This window comes from Parasteatoda tepidariorum, chromosome 2, assembly GCF_982258835.1.
Source record: "Parasteatoda tepidariorum strain Cologne lab strain chromosome 2, Ptep-v5.0, whole genome shotgun sequence".
Classification (NCBI taxonomy): Eukaryota; Metazoa; Arthropoda; class Arachnida; order Araneae; family Theridiidae; genus Parasteatoda; species Parasteatoda tepidariorum.
In genome coordinates, this window is record NC_141756.1 from 45,324,670 (window position 1) to 45,351,349 (window position 26,680).

The 26,680-nt window shown below is 28.4% G+C and overlaps 1 protein-coding gene across 2 annotated transcripts; it reads right to left on the reverse strand.

Annotated features, from left to right (window-relative positions):
* Window positions 1-84: 84 nt before the first annotated feature.
* LOC107439493 (trans-1,2-dihydrobenzene-1,2-diol dehydrogenase) lies at window positions 85-26,680 on the reverse strand. 2 transcript variants are annotated; one of them, XM_016052121.4, is made up of 8 exons: window positions 26,584-26,680; window positions 14,089-14,203; window positions 7,448-7,559; window positions 5,071-5,234; window positions 3,751-4,003; window positions 2,426-2,550; window positions 1,490-1,640; window positions 85-304 (listed from the first exon to the last, which is right to left on the reverse strand). In XM_016052121.4, the coding sequence occupies exons 2-8, from the start codon at window positions 14,176-14,178 to the stop codon at window positions 210-212; spliced, it is 990 nt and encodes a 329-aa protein (XP_015907607.3). In that variant the 5' UTR covers window positions 14,179-14,203; window positions 26,584-26,680; the 3' UTR covers window positions 85-209. The 2 variants fall into 2 exon arrangements, with proteins under 2 accessions (XP_015907607.3, XP_071033574.2); XM_071177473.2 differs by lacking the exon at window positions 26,584-26,680 and adding an exon at window positions 24,307-24,473.

The following is a 26,680-nucleotide window of genomic DNA, read 5'->3' on the forward strand; positions in this document are numbered from 1 at the left end:
CTCTCGGTGGTATATTAAAATGATAATTTGCTTTAGCTTCCTCAGTCAGGAAAGTCATCGAATAAATAAATTAAAGCGCAAGTCTTATGCGACAAATCTTACTTTTATTTTATTTCAGTTTAAAAACAGTGCTCATGTAGCTTTGACAGATTTAATCACTCTGACATTGTAGAAATAAAGTACAAATAAGTTTTAATAGCAAATAGAATTTATTTTCCTGCTCCAATTTCTTTCCGAATTTCATCCATGATTTCTGCCAGGAGTTCAGAATCCTTATGTGGCATTTTTGAACTTTCTAAAAGACCTAGAAATATGTAAAAAATAGTAATAATGTTACTTTATTTTTAAAAATCCGTTTTGCAACAATTTTATCATTATGTCAATTGATAATAATATTGAATTCGCTTTTTGAAATGTATCCTTTAAAATCCGTTTAAAAAAAAGCAAAGCCAATCTTACTGACATTTTTTTAAATAATTTCCTTGTCTTTCGGAAATTTTAGAATAATAAGTTGTTAAAGTTTCTCGCAATATTAATTGTAATTACTAAAGTAACTTATTTATTTATTTACTGGATTTGATAAAAATATACGATTAAATACTGCAATTCCTTCATGGTAATGCGATAAATTTATATCTCCAGTCTTCAGTAGTATGAAAATTATGGTAGGTTTTTTTGTCAGATTTCTTTCATCGCATTAATTAAGCTCATTTAATAATTAAGTTCAGGTTTGTGCGTAAAAATGAAATAAAATACGAATTTAGTTAATGTATTGATCATATAATATAAAAATAAAAAATATGAATATTAGTACATGCTTGGGGGGAATATTAGTACATGCAAATTAACAAAAAAAAAAAGAACAAAAAGAAAAAAAAACTGATGAATTTATAAGTGTTTTCATTCGAAACGTTTACATTTGTATTGGAAAGGCAAATTACAAATTTAACTATAAAAGTTATAGATTAGCTTAGCAAATATATATTAATTTAGCAAATATTCATTATACTTTTTAAAATTATGTACATCAAAATTTGATTCAAAAGTTTAACCAATGCGTGGCAACAAATAGCTGAAGTAACCGTTTTTATTGCAAAATCTGCAGACAGACAATTATGAAAGTGTTATCACCGCTCCTTATGTATATTTTTAAAATGCGTCTTAAAAATGAAATAAAAAGTATAAATGTTGGAGCTGCAAATTAATATTTTGACGAAGAAAGAATTAAACAGAATCTGACAAACCACTAATGAGGAAGGCGAGATTAAGAAAGTCAAAACCTATTTGATCACCTAGTTAATACTTGAATGTCTTTCTAATAATCACCTCTGAATTCCTTTCAAACAGATTTTGATTTTTTTAATCCCAACTTTCTCAATAGCGATTTTCTTAATTATTGTTTTTTCTGTTTGCTGAAAATTTAATTCTGGTATTTTTTAAGTTATAATTTTTTTCAGATTATTGTTATGATCATCATTATTTGTTTTACCTTCCTTAAGGCATCTTCGAACTTCATATGCCTCATACATGAGTCCAGTGGAGTTGGGATAATTAGGAGGTATAATTGGTTCTGGCAGAGAGAATGAGAAATTTTCCTCCTCAGTATGGATTTCAGTAGCGACATACATTGGATTTGGAATCTAGAAAATATTTAACAATTTTGTTATCAGCAATCACAAAATAATGAAACTGAATTAATTTATAATAAAAATACCTAACATTTAATATTATGCATTAAATTTCCTTTTTCGATAAATAAACAAATGTTTTACTGTCACTTATACCCGTTCAGACGCAGATTCACAAAATTGAAGAAAAAAATTTAATAAAAAGCGTATCTCAGTTAATAACTTATGATCTAATGATCCGATTTTCGAGTGGAGTGAAATTTAAGGGACAAGCATTAAATCTGCTCATTTATGAGTGCAAATAAAATTTTATGTTAAGAAATCAGAAACAGAAACGTACTTTTTCTAAATGAATAAATTATTTCGATGAATAAATTATCTCGAATCAAAAAACTTATGCACATGCTTTATAATTCGGTTATTAAAAGTTAATTTCATGCAATTTCTTTTAGAATAAATTATTATTTATTACTTTAATTTAGTTTTTATGTAAGTTTAGAAAAATATCGTTTTAAATGACAAAATTCAGATTTTCTATTATTATGTTCAACTATTGTACCTTAATTTTGGAATTACCTATGTATGAAGTACGGAATAACTGCATTATATTTTACATACGGAGTTTGGGTTAATTGCTTTTGTAGGTTAAATATCAATTTTTTATCATTAGATATACATATTTTTTAAAAACAGAAATTTGTAGTGTGATGAGTGTTAGTTTCAAAATTTACGTAGAAAATACGAAAGTATTGTTTGAATGTTAACGCAATTTTATTAAAAATAATTCCATGTTTCACCTTAATTTGTCCATGAGTTCCAATGATGGTAGCATCATTTTGCAAACTTGCTATTGCACTAGTCGTAATACTTGCAGTACGATTATTGCTAAATTGTAAACTGCAGGTGGCTCCAATATCTATCCCTATCATTAGACATATTAATATCACAATTTGACCTAATAATTGAAAAGAAAAGAAAAAAGAAGGAAAGATAAAGAAAGAAAATGAGAGAAATGATGAACACGCGTTTGTAGACATAAATATTTACGTTTTTAATTGTTACATTAGGTTGTAGAAATAATGTTAATGTTTTATTATAACTTAAAGAAACGATTGAAAAAAATAATAATAATTACACTGTATTTGGGGATAAGAATGATAAAGACAGGAAATTATAACAACAATAGCACTATTATTACTCAGCATCTTCACTTATAGGTGAAATATTTGTTCCAATTCCTTAGTTTAAACGAATTCATTCATCAAGTTTATGTTCAAATACTATTAGTTAAAGACTACGTAAATTTCATTAGACATCTCACTAAAGTTGAGAAAATGAGGTTGAGAAAATAAAGTAATTAAAAAGGAAACTGTGTATAAGTTGTGTTGTATTCCGTATGATTTTAACACATTGTATAATTAAAAAAAAGTTGTAGTATGCTGTTATTTATTTATTATTTTAAATAAGGCTTAAGGTTGTTAGGTATGCTAGTTGCATTGTTAGAAATGGATTAAAATTCACGAAATTTTCTTCGTTTTAGATAAAACCGTTTCCTGGGAAATGCTCTGAGCGACATTTTGCCTAATTGAAGAAATTATTATTTTCAATTGTTTGAGATACAAATTTCGTCAGAAGCATGAACCTTAATACTATGCATCATCTAACTCAGTTGATAAGGAAATACTATGTAAAATAAAGTGAGTAGTAGTGAATGGTTACTATGCTATCGTCAGGTGAATTAAATCCGGGAAACCTGCTTGAAAAGTGAGAGAACTAATCTCTTTACCATCCCGTCTTATGGTGCCATTGGTTTTTAATTCAGGTGAAAAAAATGAAGAACTCCACAAGGGCATTGGATGACATAGTGCAAAGAAGTGTTTTTTCAAACATTTGAGAGTTCGCGCTTCGGGAAAAACCACACGATTTTGTGACAAAATGACTGTCAAAAATAAAGAAATACAGTTAATTAGATTGTCAAAATGTCAAAAAAAAAAAAATTAAAATTTTATTTTTAGGAATGTGTTAGGATCTGAAAAGGTTTTGAGTGTACTTTCGTTGCTATTTCTTTTACTTTTAAAATTTATCTTTAAAATACTTAATTTAAAACTATAAGTAAATTTACCATCTTCATTAAGATGACCAACTGCAGCAATGCGCATCGGTTTTTCCCCACCATAAATCAGAGACACCAGGGCAAGAGGATATATTCCAATATCTAGAATTGCTCCACCACCATATGCTTTTTTCACTATTCTTTCTCTGTCTAACATTGCAACTCCAAGATGAGCATCAACATGAACAATCTTTCCAATTGTGTCCTTCCTAACGAGATCCATTAAGAAATGGTATGAGGGAAGAAATCTACTCCACAAAGCCTACAACAAGTGGAGCATTGTCAATTAACAATGTTATTATATATATATATATATATATATATATATATATATATATATATATATATATATATATATATATATATATATATATATATATATATATATATATATATATATATATATATATATATATATATATATATATATATATATATATATATATATATATATATATATATATATATATATACACAAGGGGTGATCAAATGAAAAGGTACGAAACGACACGGTGGGTACAAAAGTAGACGTTAAATTTATATTATAAAGTAGAATTTAAATTTATGGAAATAGTCAAGAGGTTAGGCTATTGTAGGATTTAAAAAAAACAAACAAAGGTTTTCTTAATTTTCTTGGCTTCGCAAGTGCTCCACTAAAGTTGTCTTATTATTTTATATAGAAATCTCTAATTATTATAATTTTTTTTTCTGTAAAATACTTGGAGATTTTTCCTAGATATTTCTCAGCCAATTAGTAGGCTTTCGAACTAGACACTTTCCCATTAAAATATTTGCCTAATCCTTAATTTCTGTGTTACTATCATGCCTTAGTTCAATAACTGGTTGTTCTGAAAGTGCCCCCTGTGGGCGTTAAATAATATTACATTATTATTTAAAAGAGAAAATCTGAAGGGATGATCTGCTTTATATATATTCAGCTATCTATTCATATGGATAACTGAAAAATTGCTCTTAATTAACAAATTGTAGCCTTCAAACAGAGAAGCTTCTAACACAAAACAGATCTTTCAAACAGAAAAAGCTTTCGAAAAAAACTGTAAGGCTACCATTTTGTATTGTGTCGTGCTGAAAAAATTGAATTTTACTGTTCACTAGTTGTGGATATTAAAAAGCTGTTCAGAATTTTGATCCAGGGTCACGCTAAAATTTTTTCTTCAATAAGTTCATTTTCTCAATCACTATAGAGAGACCTAGGTTTAAGGAAAGGAGTATCATTTCAGGAAATATATTATACATAAGTATTATTCAATAAATCTCTCTTATGTTTGATCATTATAAGCAAGAATAAAAAATATGTTTTAATGTTACCTCCATTAAAAATAGCTTGTTTTTCTTGGCTAGTTCACAGAGGGCTTTTGTTTCCTTCAAATTTGTTGTCATGGGTTTTTCTAGTAGAACATGTTTTCGATTTTCTAGCATTAGCTTTGCTAATGAAAAGTGTTGTGATGTGATACTGCCTATGTAAGCAACTTCTAAAATAGTGATAAAAACAATGCGTTGTGTTAATTTTGATAAATAATGGTAGCATTTCAATAAAATGCATTAGAAATTGATAAATGATAACAATGTTGAAAATCTTTTACGGTTAAGCATTTCTTTTTATTAAATTTAAAGTGATACACAGCGATTGTTTGAATAATATGAACTTTTTGTAGTATAATATGAAAAACAAACGTTCAATCATAGTTTTTCAATAATGCAAAAAGAAAATTACATAACAAGAAATTATTTTCGATTTTAAATAATTGTACATGTGTTTAAAAAAGTAAATTACACACGCCGTTTCAAAAACAAAAGTTAAGTGTCATTAATAAATTACACATGTTTTTGCGTAAGCATTTTCAAGCATTATCTTCATGAGAAAAACAGTGAGATGTAAAGCTGTTTCTGATAGTTATAAAAATAATGTTTTTTACTAATTATGATAAATATTTGTGATATTTCGATAAAGCTTTGGTATGATAACTAAATAATAAAAATGCTAAAAAATTTTATTATCGTTTTTTTTAATAATGAAGTAATAATAAATAGTAAATGATAATATAATACGATTTTAAAACGAATACCTGTCATACTGACAAGATAATATAAAATAGGGAAATTATTTGGCAATATCTTTTTATTGAAATCATTTCCTCATAGTCTTTAATCATAGTAATAACTTAATTTGGGAAACAAAAATGACGATAAAAGTTGAGATAAAGTTTTTTTAAAACCGACCTACACTGAAATGCTTTTTTATTATAGTAAATCAATTTAAAACCATCTTTTAAAACCATTCAGATGTATAAGAATTTATGGCTACATTTCAATAAAAAGAGAAAACTGTTAATATTTGCTACTTATTAAGTAATCAGTTAGAATTTATGAGTTAAAGTAAATGCAATTAGCTTAAAAAATTTTTAAATCAACTTTTTAATTAAAATATTTAATTATTTATATTTATTCAAAAGCAGATCAGAATGAATAAAAAAGGTATAATTGGAATAACTTTTAAATCATTAATTTAAAATCAAAAAGAAATTTAATTTTTATTTCTAAATGAATCTGATTCGTACTGTTTATTATTTTAACTGTTCAATTTACGTGTTAAAGTAAATGCAAATAAGTTTAACAATTTTTAAAATCAACATACATTGAAATGCTTAATTATTTATATTTATTCGAAAACACATCAGAGCGAATATAAAAAGTTATATTTGGAATAATTTTTAAATTGATAGATTAAAATCAAAAAGAAATTTAATTTTTATTTCTAAATGAATATGATTTCTTCTGGTTATTACGTCAGCTGTAATGTACCGATTGTTGCAATGAATATCGACAATTGCTTACATTAAAGTTGAGAGAAACTCTTAAAAAGTTAAACTTGATGTTGAAATAAAGAAAAACATTTTAAATTTAACAAATTAAGTAATATTTAAAAAAAACTTAATTTAAAACAATTACTATTTTGAGCTTAAAATACTTTTTTTATTTCCCCTGTGGTGATTTTCCCTAAATAGCTAGTTTTTAATTCAGCATAGAATAGTTAAGAGTTACATGATAATAAACTTTCATGTTTTAAACCAAACAAAAGAACAGAAAAATTAATTTTTGAATGAAGAAGAAGTAAACTCATGGGAATTTTGCTTTCGTTTATTACGCTTGATGGGCATACGAACAACAAAAAGATAAAAATAAATAAAAGGATATTTTTTAGGATGTTATGAATATTTCACTCGAGCAGTTTAGCGTGACAGATAAAAAAAAATATTTTCTGAAATTTACAAAAATAAATAAATAAAAATAGTTTTTAGTATTATTGCTTTTGGTGTTAATAAAATTTTAATACAATTTTATTTTATCAACTTAAAATAATATCGTAAGTTCGGGCAAATTTGGCTAAATGTTAAAAAGATTAAAAATCTTCATAAACAAAATGCTTGTTCGGTTTGTTTCAGATAAATAAAAAAAAATATATTTCGAAATTTACAAAAATAAATGAATAAAATTTTTTTTAAAAATATTTTTGCTTATGGTATTGATAGAAATTTAATAAAATTTAGTTTTATCAGCATAAAATAATAATTTGATCTCTGTGAAATATTGCATAGAGTTCGAGAAAATTTGGCTAAATACCAAGAAGATTAATAATCTTCATAAATAAAATGTTTGTTTCGGTTTTGAGAGGAAATTTTCTTACCAACGTTTGGATCATTGGCTATAGATTCGTATGATCCATATGCTTTTGGTATTCCATGTACTTTTGCAAACGCTTCTGCAGATTCTAAACTTCTAGCAGCAACTGCAACAAACTGAAAAATACATTAATTTTCTGTTTATAGAAATGATACTGAGTGAATAGAAATTATTTGGGAAACTTAAATAAAGCTAAAAGAATTAAAATATTTTTGTTATTCAGTTCATGCACTCAGTTTTTTATATGCTGCATCTTATTTTTTCAGTACTTAAGGTAATGTTTAATGCGTTTACTTGGATGAGCAGCTTGAATTTGCCAGCTCAAAAACAGCACATATATTTTTAGATTTTTGTTAAGTATACAGTGCGCAAATAAATAATTGAAGCATTCTGAACAACATTTGATCTAATGATTATGTTTTCACGTACTAGGACTCAATCTTAATGGTTCAGGACCTAAAATATGTTAATTAACTAGTGCAAACGATTTTTTAAGTTACGAAGTCTGACTCAAAAGCATTTTCTCAGAGCAAAAATGCCCTTTTTTTCGATGGACTGCGATCATTAACCCCCAAAATATAGGAGGTGGCCGCAGTTTGGAAAATGGGGTCCCAATAGTTTAGTCAAGAGAGCGGTCTAAAATTAGGCCTCTATGTAATTTTTTTTTTGCGTATTTCGTTATTTTTTCGGAGCTTTTGAAGCGAATTTAAACATTATTGCTCACAATTGTAAAATTCATTTATCCAAAAATGATTCCATGGAGAAATAATTTTTGGCATTTATTTATTATTTTTATTGTTTTATTTAATAATGGTTGAAAAAAATTCGAATTGTTAGGCACGAAAATTTTTACATCTTGTGAAATATAGTAATTTCATACAGCGAATTACAAAATTTATACGACATCAGCAGTTTAGTTCCTATGAAATTGAATTTTAAAAAAGTCAGATATTTAAAGTTCGATTTCTCCGGAATTAATCGACTTAAAATGTCGTCTGTCTTAAGTAATGACCAAATTTGAGATCATGAACCACTAAGATCGAGTTCGATAAAAAGTTATTCGTTTATTTTTCTGCACAGTGTACAAATTTATGAAATCCTTATATGGGATTAAAGAAAAACTAAACTAGATATTTTGATCAGAATTGAATAAAAAACACATATTGGCATTTCTAGGAATGAGGAAGCCGAAAGACTGATGATAAACTAGTGGCACAGAAAAATGTCATTGATATCACGAAACAACCTTGATGGATCGATGTCATTAAAAACCTAAAAGCAATTTTAAAACAATCAACGAACAAAAATATCCCACGCAAGATCATTCATTTGACAGAAGGCTGCTTTTTTTTGTCTGTAAAACTTCAATATTCTCGAAACTCAATTGTTATGAAGTCTAACTCGAAACTTCGACAGGAATATTTAGCTATTAATATTTGGCTATCTGATAAAGAAGAACGCGCATTTCTGATATTAAAAAGGTTATAGGACTCAGAGTAGGTTTAAATTAAAGACTAGTGAAAGCAATAGCAAGCGATTGAACTTTCTGCAGTTCATGCACATCTTTATGACCTATTTTGATTTTAATAACCAATTTTTCGTATTTAATTTCAGCTTTGTAGTGTGCTAAGAAAAATGCGAAACACCCTGATATATTCTAATCTATTGATCGAATTTTCTCGTACTAATGTACAATATTAATGTTAAATTTGTTACAATATAATTTGTTCAATATAAAGTTAAATATTTCGAATCACTTTATTTCTTCTCATTCACGTCTGGCCAGTCTTGAAAATGGGAGCCTAATTTAAGCATTTTAAACATGTCGACTATTATTTCCATTTATTTTTAAGGCACCGTCCAGGTGGCCGAGGGGTTAGCGTGCTTGACTCCGGAGCCGATGGTTGCGTGTTCGAATCCCGCTCAGGGCATGGATGTTTCTTTCTCTCTCTGTGATCTATGTCTCTTCTTCTGTGTGATTGCGTGAATGTAACCCACCTTATAAACGGGTTTGTGTTGTATGACGTGGGTGACGCTACTCCACTGCCGTGGTTTAGTCATAGGTGCTCACTGGGTAATGATAAGAGAGTAGCAATTCTGGCAATTCTGAGGCCAATGGGATAGACGCAAGTGCCAAAAAAAAAAATTTTTTTTTTTAGGCGAATGAATTTTATAATAGAATAGTACGATATAAATGTTCCTTGAAGTTGGCCTGTAATATGCTAACTAATTTGTACAAATGATATTGTGAGGTACGAAATCAGATGTAAAGTATACTTTTCTGAATAAAAATCCCTTTTTTAATAGTTTTGTTCTGAATCGTATTTAGAAATGTATGAAGAAGATCTGATTTCGATATCTTGAAAATTTAAAAAGTTTCTAGCAATTTTTTAAGTAGTTTTTGAAAAATATGGGAAGGAAAGCTTTGAATGTTAAATTGTATTTTGTACTATTAAACAAGATTAATTGAAAAGGACTTCGCCATTATACAGGATCACTCCCTATTAAATTATGTTTTATTTTACATGTTTTAGTTCTTAATACCAACACCATTACATTCTGTAATCCGGACCATTATTTGTTATTAAATTTTGATGTATGATACAAAATGAAATTTGTTTCAAAACCCTTATCATTTAGAACTTTCAATTAAAAAGTATAAAAGCTGCTTAGAAAATTGTAGAAAATTTTTTCATTTTCTAGATATTCAAATTGAACTCTTTTTTCATAAGTAACCAAATACAATTCAGAGCAAAATTATAAAACATTTTTAAATACTAATTTTTAGCAATTTTTTTTCAAATTTTAAATCGTATTTTCATTATCAATTAAAAACTACTCTAAATATTTTGTTTAATTTTATTGAATATTTTGCAGTAGCGAAACGTTAGACAAGAAGAAAAAAATTAGTTTTATAGAATAAAGTCTTTACCTCCTTGAATATTTATGCTAGATTTATGAAATTTCGTGCAGTTATACCAGATGATCACTAAAGTAATTGATGTGAGTAACAAGATTATCACTATATTTTTTTCGTATAGGGTGTTCAAAAACATTATTTTTCGTTCGTAGTTTATTGCAGATTCCTCAAACCTCTAGTTTTAAATTTTATCGATATGTATGAGAAATCGCATGACCTAAATATTTCTTAAGTCTTAAAATAATTCTCAAAGTAATAGTGTTGAAATGTGTAAGAAGATTTCTTATTTGGAAAGATATTTAGAACAAGTAATGAGCTGTCAACGGTTATATGCGTTTTACGCAGTTTGTCTTCGTATATTTCAAAATTGGTTCTTCTTTTCAAACCAGTAATTTTTTTTTGTCCATATTGCAATTATAGTTCGTTAGATTGGTGAAGTAAATGAATGAATCGCATCTTTAATGATAGAAGAATAAAACTTGATACACATATACAACATGTATGAGGCTTTAATTTTGGATCAGATGCCATCTCAGACTTAGAACAATTATGGTGGATGTTCGAAATTACGTTCACTAGAAATTTTTAATACGCATTTTTAAATGCTTTTTTGGCGATTTTTAATGATATCTTTTAAAAAAGTTACAAGCATTTGATATTTTGTGCATGCAGTTTTCTATTTTTATGGGGCTCCACTACCTGTTCGTTTCGCTTACCATCCCCCACAATTACTTCGTAGGCTTTGTTTCTTGATGATGAACAGATTATTACATTGAATATGAAATTATTCATTTGAAAGATCTCGAATTTCCATGTTGTATTAACTCAGATTTGGTTCCGAAATTTGTCTTCTGATTCCTCTAAAATAAAATTTAAACCTTATCATTCAAATCAGACATCATGGTATTTCATCTGCAAATTTGTTTTAAATTCTTATTTTAGTACCACATCATAGTCAATACAGGAATAATAATGGATAAATGCATGATAGATTAGATTATTCAGAGTATCAAACCAAAATCCGTGCGTTAAACTTTCCGTCTAAGATAAAATTCTTTATTGCAAACATCTTGGGAGAGTCAAAGAGAAATACCAACCACTTTTGTAAAAATTTTAAAGGATTTTTTAAAAAAACATGTATTTTTCAAAACTTTTACCTGAAGTTATCTCTGCGAGAAATATAAAGCAAATTTTCTATTCCCATTAATAATGTTATAAAAACATCGAAATGGATGTTCGCCTAAAAAGCGGTCCAGTCATAAACACAGACTGATTGACACAGACTCTCTTCTACTACTGCTGAAGCTTACATAATCGATGTATGCATATATATATATATATATATATATATATATATATATATATATATATATATATATATATATATATATATATATATATATATATATATATATATATATATATATATGAAATCAAAAATACTTACTCTTTCTGGTACAGAATTGCAAATAATGATTAATGTGAGTTAACGTTTCCCGTTCAGCGTGTTCACGTTAAGAGTACCTACAAAATATTCGTATATAGCCTGACATGCATTCGAAAATTAGCTTGCGTTTAAAGAAATTCTCTTTAAGCCTGTTCTACATAACAAGGTACGCTTGTATTCATGCATTTCATTGTATTCCCATTTTTTTAATTGACGGCTTAAAAAGAAAATATAATTTAAAAAAATTGTTCCCTTTTGCAGTGGAATTATCAAATTTTGATTTTAGTCTATCATGTAAATCTAATCTGTAATGTATTTATACATTCGATGCAATATAGACTATCCAGTTGTACAAAAATGTACTATTACAAAATAAGTATAAATACTTTACCATTAACTAATCCTTTGAATTAACTAATCTTTTCCATTAATTAACGGATAGAATTTAATTTAAAAAAATTTATTATTAATGATATATTATTAAGAATACGATATCAAAAATAGCATGCATAAACAGAAATAGAGTAATTCATTATACTTTTCATGTAACAATCTATTTAATGTCGAGAAACCCAAATTACTGGGGGGTTGGGGAGCTCGAACACTGCAATGAAATGGATTCGGCAGTTGTCATAATCGTTGATGCTGTCTGATTAATATACTACATGTACAGTAAAAAAGGAGTTTCCTTAATAAGTCTTGATCTAATGATCCGATATTCACGTTCTAGGACTCAATCTTAATGGGTAGAAGGGTTGACTTTAAATATGTTAATTATTAAGTGCAGACGATATTTTACGTAACGAAATCAGACACAAGAACATTCTTTCTAAAAATAAACATATCTTTTTTCGAACGGATTCAGATTTCTGACCCTCAAAATAAAGAGGGTAGTCGCAATTCGGGAAATATGGTTCCCATAGTTTGGACAGGAGAGCGGTCAAAAGTTTAAACTCCTTAATGCTAATTTTTCGCTCAAATTTTTTATTTTCCATTTAAAATTACGTTCTCTAAAATTATGTAAAAATTCAATACCTTACAATTCAAAATTTTTTCTACCATTATTAAATAAAATAATAAAAATATTAAATATTTACTAAAAGTTATTTTTTGCATGGAATTGTCTTTGGATAAACGAATTTTATAATTGCGTTCAAAATTTCTTCATTTCGTTTAAAGATTTCCCGAGATATAACGAAATACCCAATAAGTAAAGTTAACATTAAGGGGGCTGAACTTTAGGGCTATCTCCTGGATAAACTATGTAGACCATAATTTCCAAATAGCGGCAACACCCTACATTTTAGGGGTCAGAAATCGAAATCCGTCAAAAAATAGTACATTTCTTAAGACGAAGTAAGTTTTTTTGTATCTGATTTCGTAACTTAAAATATCGTCTACACTTATTAAATAGCATATTTGAGGTCCACTTCTTGAGTCATTAAGATTGAGTCCTAGAACGTCCCTAGATCAAAAGTTATTCAGGTTGGTCCGTATTTTAGTGCCCTGAGAATATCCCGAATTAAAGCCAAAAATAGGACAAAATTTTTTTGTGATTACTGGCTCGTACTAATTTCTAAAATTTTCCCAAAGTGGATCTTCCAATAGGAATTCTTCAGGCTCTCGAATCGGTCAGTCAGAACTAAAATTTGCAATTACAGGCACGTAAATATTAACAACTTTCATATATATTCATTGATATGTGTAAGATATTGATTACAGATGTTGTTGCTAAAGCTGCATACCTACACCGCTTTCAACATTACATTAGAATAAGCTAGATGTTTTTATCTGTTTGTCTTGTCCTGTTTTGTTTTGAATTAGCTTAATAAATATGTAATTGCTCAGTTATGTTTTTCTCTTTCACACATCGCTATTAATAAAACATATAAAAATACGGAACCTTTGTGGGATTTTGAAAATGCATGGAAGTTATTTTGAATACTTAATGATTGATAGAAAGAGACGATTTTACACATAGATTAAAAGTTTTTTTTTTAATTTCCAGCTCGTCTGAAGGCATTATAAAAACCAAAATAGGTAATTTTTTGTGTCAACGTGAAATTATTTTTCTTGGAAATTCATGATTTGTTGAATGAAATCTAATTTTATTGCCTTTGTGAACATGGAAAATAAGTAACAGAATCAAATAAAATGTGATTCAGATAATATTAAGAATATTGTTGAACATGTTAAGACTGTTAAACACGTATATTAAGAAATCTATCAATAATAATTCAATATTAGCTTTATAAAGTGTAATAATTTATAATTTTACCTCATGTTCCCCATCATTGGAACCTCTTACAGCAGCCACAAAATCGTGACTAATTTTTCCGGCACTCACAATGCCCCATTTTGTGGTCATTTTGGTAAGCTGAGTTACTGATAAACTGAAACAAAAAAAAGCTGAGATTAATGTCATGTTTTGTATCTACGGATCAAATATTGCTTGCAGGGGCAATATTTTATACATATATAGTTAATTATCCAAATAATAAAACATTTGTATAGGCTTGATTGTAAAATTAGTTTAAACTATTTGATTCTTTGCATTATAATTTTTAAAATGATTAATATATCAACTAATGTGTTGATTGTTTGAGATTATAGTAACGTGATTTTTTTAGATAGCGAAAAATAAATAAATAAAGTATCGCTAATTTTAGCGTACAGAAGTGTTGATGTTGTTCTAACAAAGATCTTATTTTCACTTTAACAAATTCTTAGATAATGTATAGATTATCTAGGTAATTTGAGCAATGAAAAAAAAAAATTTAGCCACTTTGACAAACCACCTTTGTTAATCAGCGCATTGGCTGGATAGTCTGTAGAATAACTGATTTCTACACTTAAGGGGGTAACATATATGTTTTTAATAATTGTAAAAATATTATTAAGAAATGCACGCATGAAGAGTTGCAAACCAATATTTAGGTAGTGTGCAGATTACCTTGGTAGGTTCCAAAAAGAAAATTTTTCAGGTACTTTAATGAATCATCTTTGTTAATTAGCACATTAGCTGGGTAATCTATCAAATAACTGATCTCTACACTTTAGGGGATAGATGTTTTTAATAATTGTAAAAATATTATTAAAAAATGCACGCATGAAGAGTTGCAAACCAATATTTAGGTAATGTGCAGATTATCTGGGTAATTTAAGAAATGAAAAATTTTTGGCACTTAAACGAATCACCTTGGTTAATCAGACTTTCAGCGTAATATATATGTTTTGTATTATTGTAAAAATATTATTAAAAAATGCGGTCATGAAGGGTTGCGAATCAAAATTTCAGTTTCAAAACAACAAATTTTTAAAACTCTGACCAGCTATGTTTGAGGTCGTGAACGGCGAAGGAGGGTTTAAAATCATCGAGTTTAACATCATCAAGATCCTGTTGGTATCTTATACCGCTTTTAATTACTAATTTTATATTTAAGTGTGAATTCCACATGTCCTTCATATAAGTGACAACTGCGTATATTGGACGCATATTCAATTCTAAATGCTCACTTTAAAGATAATATGTGGTCATATATATTTTTAACTGCTGTTGAGATTTATGCACTTTGTATTCAATAAACACTTGATCATAATGCTTTTAATTGCCTGTTTACAAGCAATACAGGATAAAACTCAATGCTTGTTTTTGATCAAATACCATTGCACATAATTTATTCTAAACACACGGCAAAATGAATAAATCTTTGTAAATAGACCTTCAAACTTTCTTTTTTTTTTCACTTAATACTTAAACCACCATTTTTGTGGTTTTGGAAACCATAATTCTATTCATCATCTTCAGTGGTGCCTCTAATCCTTAACGGAATTATCGCAGCTTTAGTTGCGAACATCCCCTCAAGCAATGATTTCGTGATGAGGCGCGTTTCACGCTCCAAGAAATTGTCCGCTTTTACTTTCCAAATATAAAAGAAAATTGGGGAAATTGTCTCGATAAGGAAAATGTGATGAAGAGTAATTTTTCAACTTTGAGAATATATTAGGGGAAAGTTTCAAAGACTGCAATTGAAAACGGATTCTAAAGTATTTATAACCAGGTTACTCGTTTGGTTGATTTTAAATCACCAGAATCGTTTGCTCACATAGTTAGGAATCGTTAGCTCAGTTGAACGTATAGGGTAAGATTTATATAGAATACTTTTTACTCCATTTCATATGATTTTCAGTGAGAAATATATGCGTAAAATTGTTTCTATGTGCAGATTCATTTCAGTTTTTATCATTTCATTGTTTAATTAATTCAAATTGCTTAATTTTTATCATTTAAAACAATTTTTCAAACTACATTTTTTAGTTTTTAAATTACGTTCATTAGCCATGTTGCCAAAACGCTTTGCTTCATAACTTATAAATTAATTTACTGTTTTATGAATGAAAATCTTTAATATAATTAAATATTATAGGTCTAAAGTATTTCGATTTTTTTTCAAGCCTTTAGAACATAATGTTTGGAAACATACTAAAAAGTACCTTTTCTTTAAGTAAAGTGTTTTCTTCTAACTCAAATATGAGTTTCTTAGTAATTGAATTGCTACCAATCTTAAATCAAAATTTGCAAAAACTGTAGTAAATGTTTTCATAATAAGGTATTTAATTCATTGTAAATGTCAAGAAATATAATTTATTTCATAATGCTGAATTTGTGGAGGGTTATTGCGGTGAGAACCTTATGTAAAATAATATATGTAAAATAATATTTTAAACATACCGAAGAAATCTTAAAGAATGCATATTTAAAACCAACTATTATGTATACATATTTAAAACAAGAATAAATGTACATTTAAAAACTTACTATTTTTTTTAAAATGTTTTTTATATGTTTTTTACATAAAATGAATACTGATTTTTTCAGAGAATCAAAACTTTTTTTCCATATTACTTATTACATATTATGAAACATTAGAATTTACTGAATTTATTCAATCATAGTTCAAAATCATCACTTTTTTTCCATATTATTTATTACATATTATTAAACATTAGAATTTACTGGATTTATTCATTCATAGTTCAAAATCATCCAATAAATAAGTATGTAATGCAAGTATAAAATTATTACCATTTGAAGAATTTGGTCATACATAAATACCAAGTAGTTGTTTAATGTTTAGTTGTCGTTATAGGGTCTATATATTAAGTTTTTAATTGAAAATGCTAAATATAAAATTAGGCTCTAAGATGGGAACTGTGCATACAAGCTAATTTGCTAGAATTGAAAAACTCAATTCTATCAATTTAATGATTAAATAATTCCATGAATTTGTAAGTAAATGTTTGATAATTTTTATTGCAACCGGGCTGTTGTAAATAAAACTAACTGCTATGGTTAACTACTTTTACGCTTTTAATTACTCTCTCAAAATTTCATTTCCTTTACCTATTGTGTCTTCTATATACCAGCATTGATTCATGTCTCTTGAATCATGTTAAAAATAAATTGATATTAATCACTTTATAATAAAGATCTAAACTGAGTACTTACTAATGAAATATAAAATTGAAAAATAAATCCCTGAGCTAAGAACGTTGATATATTTTAGCTAGTCAAAATTTAACTTGAAATTTTGAACCTGATAATAAAGGCAATTCTTATTTTTCTCAAGCGCTTTAACTAATTGAAATAATTAGAGACTTTTGGGTTTTATCCAATAAAAAAATTGGTTTTGATGCTTTCAAAATGTTTTTCCATTATAATGATAGGTTTGATAATAATTGGTTGGGATTTTTCTAACGTTTTACCTATCATTAAAACACTAATTTTCAACCTCTATTGAGTACTAATAACCCTAAAAATTTCCTTTTTCAAAGTATTCTAACTAATAAGCAAAAATCGAAGGCCCAAATAGTTGTAGAAGAATAGTTCGTTTTGAAAACTAACCTCTTTGTAAGGATATTATTCTGCTATTATTCTAGAAATGTTCAGAAAATTTTTCATTAACAATCATTTTTGTGATATTTTTACATTTTTTGCTGACCATCGACCTGAGATCATTTCTTAACGTGCATGATAAAACACTTTTTCGATATCTAAAAATATTTAAATTCATTTTAAACAACTACTAATGTAAGTTTTTAATTTTATAGTGACTTCATTGTAAACTTAAGTGGGATTAAGTGGGGAGTAAGATCTCAACGATACAGTGCCTAATTTTTTTCCCTCCAAAATTTGGATGCCCATGGCCTTTTTTAGTTATACTTCCGACTTCAAGCAAATATTTATTAAAACAATCTTGACAGCAAGGACATGCAATCTCCCATTTAGAGTCGCGACCTCCAAATGGGAGATCCTATCCCCTGGAAACCGAAAAAGAGAGGATTTAATGACGTCTTCCGCCCAAATTCCACACCAAACAGTGTTCCACACCAAACAAAACCAAGAGTTGTTCTATCACAATTTTAACGTGTCTATTAAATGATAAAATTGAAGAAAAAAATCAATACAAGTACATTTAAAAAAATGTACAATACTTTTTTCGGATATTCAACCATAAGAAATTTTAGAGATCTATAATTCAGACAAAGTTTCGGATTTTATAAATTTTTCACAGACGTGAGCAATATTTTTTGAAAACTCTGCTACAAAAGTTTGGACGATATTGCTTTTGTGCTTATTTGGGGGAATTACCCTGGTAAGCACACTTTCAGTAACAACTCTCTTTTCGGATGACTCAAGAGTCTTTAAGCTGTATTTTGTTTTTTTTTAATAATTATTTTGTTATGAAATCGCTCGATATCAAATATTTAACGAGATTGCTTTATCATCGTAGTAAACTCTGGTAGTCTTGCATTATTTTTTTAAGTCGTTTGCTTAGTTTTACAAGTTATTTGGTAAGCTAATAACTCTAGTTGAAGTTTTGACTAACACTGAGCTCACATTCACTTACATCCCTTTTACTTCTAACCAATTGCATAAATCAATGTCTACACTGTAAAAAAGCGTTTTTTACGAACCATGCAAAAATATATAAAAATCGCACCAAAACAAAATAATGGTCGAATTTAAAATCCCCATGTATTTGAAATTGAAATAGCATATACTCATTCTTGAACAAAATGAACGTGAAGGGAAAAATACTGCCGGCTGGACGAATGGCCTCTAAGTTCGTTGTAGGATGCTCTAACCACCATAGCTGCATGATCCATACCAAGGAGAGTTTGTAATTTTTATATATTCCATTCGCTTAAAGCTTTGAAGATACAGCAAACCAAGCGAAAAGTGAAATTAAAATTATATATTTTCTACTGCGAATCTGAAGATCCTTCGTTCGAATCTTTTCGGCGGCTAACGAGTATCTCTTTTACACTTTTTTTCCCTCCACATAACTTTTTTGACTATGCACTTTCCTGAACAATGAGCATATGCTGTTTCAATTGACTTTTCAAATTTTCCTTCACTTTTCAAAAATTCAATACATGGACTTTTAAAATACGACTAAACTATTGGTTCCAGAGCTAATTTGACACATCGTTTCTCTTTTTTGAGAAGCCTTTTTTTTGCAGTGTCGACGTTGGCCCACCTAATATGGTGCCCCTGTAAGAGAGGTCAACAAAATCGCCCAGTAGATGCCTGAATTGACGGATGTTAGCACAGGCGGGCATTAGAAAAAAAATTAAGTTAATGTTTCTGAGAAAATTTGTATCCTTAAACAAAACACGAATTTAATTCCTTTATTTTCATGTAAGGTTTGTAGAGGAATTTTTTCAAGGAATGAGAAAGCTTAAAAGATGTTGTGAATTTTGAATGTATATTTTTTTATAGTACATTAAATAAAACTAATCTTGTTCTATAAATACATTATAAAAATAAATTTACTTGAACACTTTGTTAATTTTTTTAGGTAACTTTGAAAAAAAAATGTCTTCAAAACAGAAATATGCCATATTGTTTCTGACTCTTCTTGCTATGACACATCTGTTTGCAGTCGAAGCATTTGGAGGTGGTGGAGGCGGTGGTAGTTTATTTGGAGGAGGAGGAAAACACGGCAATGGCATGGGCATTGAAGCTCTTTTAGCCGCTGGCATTTTGGCAAAAATGATGAACAAAAAGCAAGAAGGACATTGTGGACATCATCATCATCACCATCCTTGAAAATACGATTGAAGTAAAATGGCTAATCAATATAAATGTATTCAATTCATTTGCTTTTTAAACTCATTTTTTTCTCATTGGTAAAATCTTATTCCAATCATTTGCTGCATCATTCGATAGATCATTTGTTACTCACACGCTTCGTCATACAATGTGACCTAAACGAATTATTTTGTCATTTCATGTCTCCTTTTGTAAATAGTTGTTATTTAATAAATATACTTATTTTTTAATAATTTTTGTCTCCCTTTTCCTCAAAATGAAATATTCAACCTTCATATATATTTTAAAGGTATTTACGCACGCTTATGTTGCTACTGAAATAAAAATAGTAAAAGAATAAAAAAACGTTTGTGAGTTATATTTTGACGGAAATGAAATTCATGTAGTAATGGAGAAATAAGATGGTTTTTCTTAGTGCTGTGGTGTTGGAGTTGAAAATAATTTTGCTGAAGACGGAATAAGAAGAAGTTGCTCAATTTTAACTTCGATTAGTTGATGTTAGGTTCTGCAGGTGAAAAGAAAAAAGGAAGTTTTTGATCTCTCACGAAAATTACTTTGACAAATATTTGTAATTATTTGGACAAAAATATTACCTGGATGATTATCATGGCAGTTATTTGAATAATAACTTATCAAAAAATTTATTTATTACGAGATTGATTGAACTGTTGACTGACAGAATTGTTGAATCATAACGTTTGATATTTTGCAGAAATACATTTGTCAAAATTTATTTCGTTAGCTGTTATGTTATAGTATAAAAGTAATTTTACTTAAAGAACCAGTAATCTCGCATAAAAAATAGAAAATAGAATTTGATACTGACGTTTAGTTAGTAATATTCAGTAATAACAGGAGTTAGTAATAACAGGATTCGGTGAATGAGGAATCGGAGTAGGGCTTTCTGAAAAGTCTGAAGACAACTACCAACTCAATTGTTGATTCGATGAAAAGGACATTCAAGGATTTGATGCCATCGGACTTAAAGAAAAGTCAGGAAGCGAACATTTCAACAAAAAAAATTCCGCAGTCATTCATTAACAATTTAATTAAACATATCGATATAATTGTGATACAAGTCGTAGAACCGTAATGTATATAATTTTGTTACTCAGAAAGATCAAAGCAAAGTTATCTCTATATAAAGTTTTAAAACCGTCTTAAAGTTCAACCGTTAAAGTTTTGAACAGATTTTAAACCGACTTTTCAAACTTCTTTTTGAAATTTGGCGCTGGTTGTATTGGCCAAATCGAGACATACCTGTCTGATGTGGCCGATGAAATGCCTAAACCGTTATTTTAGAAGATACAAGTGCTTATACAACTAAGTATTTCTATAAAATAAAATAAGATTTTGTAATTTTTCTTTTATTAACAAAATTTCCATTTTAAAGTATTTTAATTTAGTTTGTTATGATTGTCATTATCCAAAATTCAAGTAATTAATCATGAGAATTTAAGTAACTAACAATACCATAGGAAAAGGAGAAATAAAAAAAAACACTCAGATTATTCATGGCATTATATTTAATTTATTTAAAAACATTAAGTTCCAAGTAAATTACTCTAGAAATAAAGTGTTCTATAACACGCTCAAAGATTATTTACTTTTGTGACTATTCCATGGGTTTTATTTGCCCATCTCAGTTTTCTTGACCTTGGGCTCTGGGGTGCAGGAGCGGATCTTCCGGTCGGGTGGTCAATCGAGCACGGAACCATCAGTGTTCAGTCCCTACGCATGCTTGACTCTCCTTTTATCGACCCACTGAAGGGATGAAAGTCTGAGTCAGCCTTGCCCGGTCCGAGGATAGAGCCCAGGACAGGTGGCATGAGAGCAAGAAGCGTTACCACTTTGCCATAGAAAACATACAAGCAAGCAATTTTCATCATACAAAACATTGGCGGAGAGCAAGCGGTGAACGACTAGGAAGTATCCGTCACTGTCACATGAAAGGACAAAGTACCAAATGGATATGGAAGTACTAAATTAATATAATATAAATTAAGTGGTAACACCTGCATTACCGCGGGGGCAGTAGCTCTTTTCAGCAGTTTCTGTAATTTCGCATCACATGCTATCAAAAAATTCTAGTGGTTTTTCAATTGCTCTTTGCCAATGCGTTGTATGGTGAAAGTTGCTTTGTATGGTGAAAGATGTTTTCCATCAATCTTTCATTTTTTGGACATGCGTTACGAAACACCCTATAGTCACACACAAAGATTAGATCCTAATGGTTCGATAAGACTAAGTTTAACTATGCTAATTACTTTTCGAAAGTAATATTACGAAAACAGGCAGGAAAGGCATTATTTTGTTGAATAAACAAACTTTTCAATGACTATTCGGCCGTTTTGCTCAGCTTTCATATTTGCCACATAAAGTTACGTAAATCAAAATGTGTAGAGTTGAAAAGAGTTCTAAACTTTTAGCACCATTACTGAGTTAGATAATAAAAAAAGCATGTATATTATATTTTGCATAGAATTATCGTTCTATAAACAAGTTTCTCAAATAGTGTTTTGATTTACTTAATTGGTGCCAGAGATGCAAAAAGCGAAATTGACTTCAGTGCTTTTGTCCCATATTTCAAAAAAAATACTGGGATCATATTTTCCAGATTGATATAACCTTAAAAATTCTAACTGAAATAAATTTTAAATTCTAAAAAGTTTTCCCTTTAAATTATTTTCAGTGATAGACAAAGGTGTTCCAATTACTGACAGTAAAAAAAAAAATTTATGCTCGTAAATCTAACATAGTCATGAAAGACATTTTCTTTTACTTTACTTTATACTCAGATACATCCTTAAGCTTTCGCTCCCTTTTCAGTTTGTTTGGATGTGCTGGAAAGAACGAAAAAGGCAGAAAATAAAAATAAAAGCGGATGGAAATTTAGCGAATAACTGATTAATTTCGAGAAAGAAAAACATACTGAGAATCATTAAGAGTTGAGGAAAAAATTATAAAAATACAGATGTATCCTTAGTTATTATTTCTTTTAAATAAAATATATGGTCTCTGACTGCAAAATAACGCTATGCCCGTAAAAGTTATTTTCAGTTTGGGTCTTGAAGGTATTTAGGGATCAGGGAATTGGATTGTCGAATTACGCAAAACGACGCGAGATAGTGTAGTGATGCCATCTGTCGAGCAGTGAGAGAGTTGCGGTAAGTTGTTCGTCGCCACTAGTGTCGAGAAAGTGAACGAAAGATGTTTTTTGCCGTCGGCTGGGACCGAACCAGTTATCTTTACGTTCGTAGTGTGATGTAAATCTAACCTTGTCTCTGCTTCCCCAGCAGAGACAAGGTTGTACGCCTCCGAATTGACTTACGCAGTAAAAAGTTTACGATCAAATTATATTAACAATCAGTGTACTTAACTAAATATTTCTGAAACATTTACGGTATGAAATTTTACTGCAAAAATAGATTTTACGGCTGCTGCACAGGGGGCTGACACATTTTACCATAATTTGATCTGGAGTTTTTTACCATGTAGTTTTTATATAATAGCTGTGTAAATTAGGTCACTGGGCTTTTATTTGACCATATAAATTAAGAGCCAATTCTCCCGATTTTATTAAGGAAATTTCTTACAGTGTAATGCGGGAAAATCTGATAAAGTTATAAAAGTGTTCTGCCTATAATTTAGTGTATGGATCGAAAAATCTTGCCGATTTCTCAGTATTTCTTTTCTATTAAAAATGGTTATTATAATTATGACTTTAATTTACTTATTTCAATCAAGAAAGTACACGAAGATCGGAGTCTTTAAATGTAAGTTTTCTGCTCTTTTTTTTTTGACAGATTCAGGAGGAAGAAAATTTGAAAGGAAACACACTTAGGCATTTACACTTTCTGTAACAAAAACAACGGGGAAAACACTTAAAGAAATTGGTAACTTTAAAATGAATATTAAGCAAGCAATACATTTTATGATTCTATTTTAAGTTCACTGGTTAAAAATAACGAAATATTTTAAATATACAAATATTTCAGAAATTGATATAAAATATTGTGAAAATAACCAAGGAATTGAAAAAGATCATACATTTATTTTTTGAGAAAAAGAAAGCAAAATAGAAAAAAACTGCTGAAAAACTGTTATAATCTAAAATCATTTGATATTTGTAGAAAAAGTATACTTGCTAAATTGTATTTACAAAAAGTATTTTTTGACTGAAAATTATTTTAAATATTATAATTAACTAGAATTAACATACAAAAAATGCTTTCAAAGTCGGACACGATAATGAAAGAATTTAATACATTATCTAATGTGAACGTGGCAGTGCTCCCTTCCCGCTGTTTTTCATTATAATATAGAAAATACTTTTTATGATAATTTTTTTTTAAAATTCAGGAATAATTAGCTTACTTTTCAGGAATAATTAGCTTTATAGTGCTTTCTTTCATTTTTGCTATCGTAGTGAACAGTTTCTGCTGTGCTTTTGAGGAATACATTTAGCAAAATTTTATAGAGATGACAGGCTTTAATAAGCAAGCTCTGGAGTTCAATAAATATAATAAATTACTGTATCATATTTTTCTTATTTATAGATCCTTTTATCCTCTCTATAGCTTCTTAAAATTCTTTTTTAACATTGGATTTTTTTTCTTCAAGTTTTCCGATTATTTTCATTCAGCAAAACATGATTAAAACTTCAAAACAAGAAGTATTTTGTAGCAATATTAACAAGCGTGAAGGGAAAAGGAAACATTTTACTCATAGTTTAACAAGTTTAATGCACCAAAAAGTCTCGTCATTGTAATTTCTTTTTGATGATAGGAGCCTTCATAAGCGATGAGTTGTTCATTTTCTAACTTACGTTTTTTAATTATTTTCTCTACTTTCATTCTACAAAACATGATTAAAACTGCAAAACATGAAGTATTTTTTAGCAATATTAACGAACGTGAATGAAAAAGAAAACATTTAACTCATAAATAGTTTAACAAGTTGTAATGCACCGAAAAGTTTTGTCATTGTAGTTTCTTTCTGATAATAGGAGCCATCATAAGCGATGAGTTGTTCATTTTCTTACTTTCCACCTATTTCCCAAGCGTAATGAGAAAAATCAAAGTGTTTTGAAAGAAAAAAATATCCACTTCAAGGACAAAGACAAGATGGAGAGATGAAATGGGTTAATCTTGTTTTTTTGCTTTGAGATTCCCACGAAGATTTTGTTGTGTTTGTAATTAAAAACAGTTTCCGTTCACTTTTTTTAGGCCAGTTCCCATGTAAATAAAGAAAAGCTCATTACGGACAAAATAGTGGAAAGCTGGTTATTGTTTTTTAAGTATTGATTTAGATTCAATATGAATTTTTAGATTTTTCACATTCTTCTGAGGGGAGCATTAGCTCTTATTTTGAATTTATTAAGAATGAGAAGTTTCAAAAGCTTGGGAGAAAAAATAAAAATTGCTATCTGGACAAGTGAGGTATTAATAACTGCGAATTATTTTACGCTGAAAGTCAAAATTCAGTCGATGCAAGTAAGTGAGAGGGAACTAGTTAGGATATTTTTTACAAATTTATCAAAGAACCACATTTAATACAATTTATACCTCATAAAGTATTTTTTCAACAATGATAAAAGACTGTTTTTGTTCACACTAGTCCTACTGCACAGGTAGGTAGTTACGAGTAGTTTGTTGAGTTCAGTATCCTTAAAACAATTTCATTTGAAACCACCATTCTCGTCTCTTTAACCCTTGTTATAATTAAGAAATTATATTAGAATAAGAAATAGTAAACAGTAGTCTAACTTCTATCAACCATTTAAATAAACTACCATTTCAAATAAACCGTAGAAGTGTAAACAGATTATTTCCCTTCTTTTTGGTAAAAGACAAATACATCAAAAGGTTAAAATTACTAAATAAATTGTAAAATGATTGATAGTTCTGAAGTTCATTTTGATAATTTTTTCATGATACTTTAGAGCATAGCATAAAAACCATTTATTTGGTTACATTTACTTTTGAGAATCATATTTATAACTAAATGTATTGTAATAAACATTAAAATTTTGGAAAGCAGAATTTTCGATAAAGAGTAACAACAGTGAACGGTAAATAGCTATATGAATAGTTTAAATACCGGATAACTTGGTTTAATTATTAGAATTGTAGTTTCTTTGACTAGAAATGTCTTTACCATCTAAGTATGGTGATTTTCACAGAATTATTTTCTCCGTGTCCTATTTTTTTAATAATTCACTAACATTGTGAAAATTGCAAACACTAATTGTAAGCTTCAAAAACCGGAAATATTTTTACTTTTTTAGAAACATGTACACAGATATAATTATGAATAATTTTGAAAGCAAAATTAATATAAAAATATCAATAATTTAAATGATAATTTTCACCATTTTGCTATCAAATGCTAGAAAACAAACTTTAAAGTTTGAAAAGAATTTCATAAAAGAACCTGAAGTTCGAAAGATGGAATTATTTTAATTACAAAGTTTAAATTTTATATTCCTATTAACACGCACATATCAACAAAAATAAAGACCGTCATATTATTTATTGTTCGAAAAATAGACAAAACCCTTGTTCATTTTAAGATATGCTTTTCTTTAAAATAATTCGAAAATATTTTCCTACATAAAACATTGTAAGTTAAATAAAAAAAGATTTGACTTACTTTGCAACAAAAATAATCTGCTCTTTCTCTAGTTATCAGTCACATTAAACAACAACTGTCAGTTGAATAGATAAGCACAAGAAGTCAAGAGCTTCTA

Bases quoted from the DNA above. Each gene is read 5' to 3' on its own strand.
- LOC107439493 (XM_071177473.2), bottom strand. From the start codon at position 24,392: ATGTATTCCTCAAAAGCACAGCAGAAACTGTTCACTACGATAGCAAAA. The intron at 14,204-24,306 runs GTAAGCTAATTA...TTTTTGTTTCAG, and splicing joins AAGCTAATTATTCCTGAAAA to TTTATCAGTAACTCAGCTTA. The intron at 7,560-14,088 runs GTAAAATTATAA...TGTATTTTTCAG, and splicing joins CCAATGATGGGGAACATGAG to TTTGTTGCAGTTGCTGCTAG.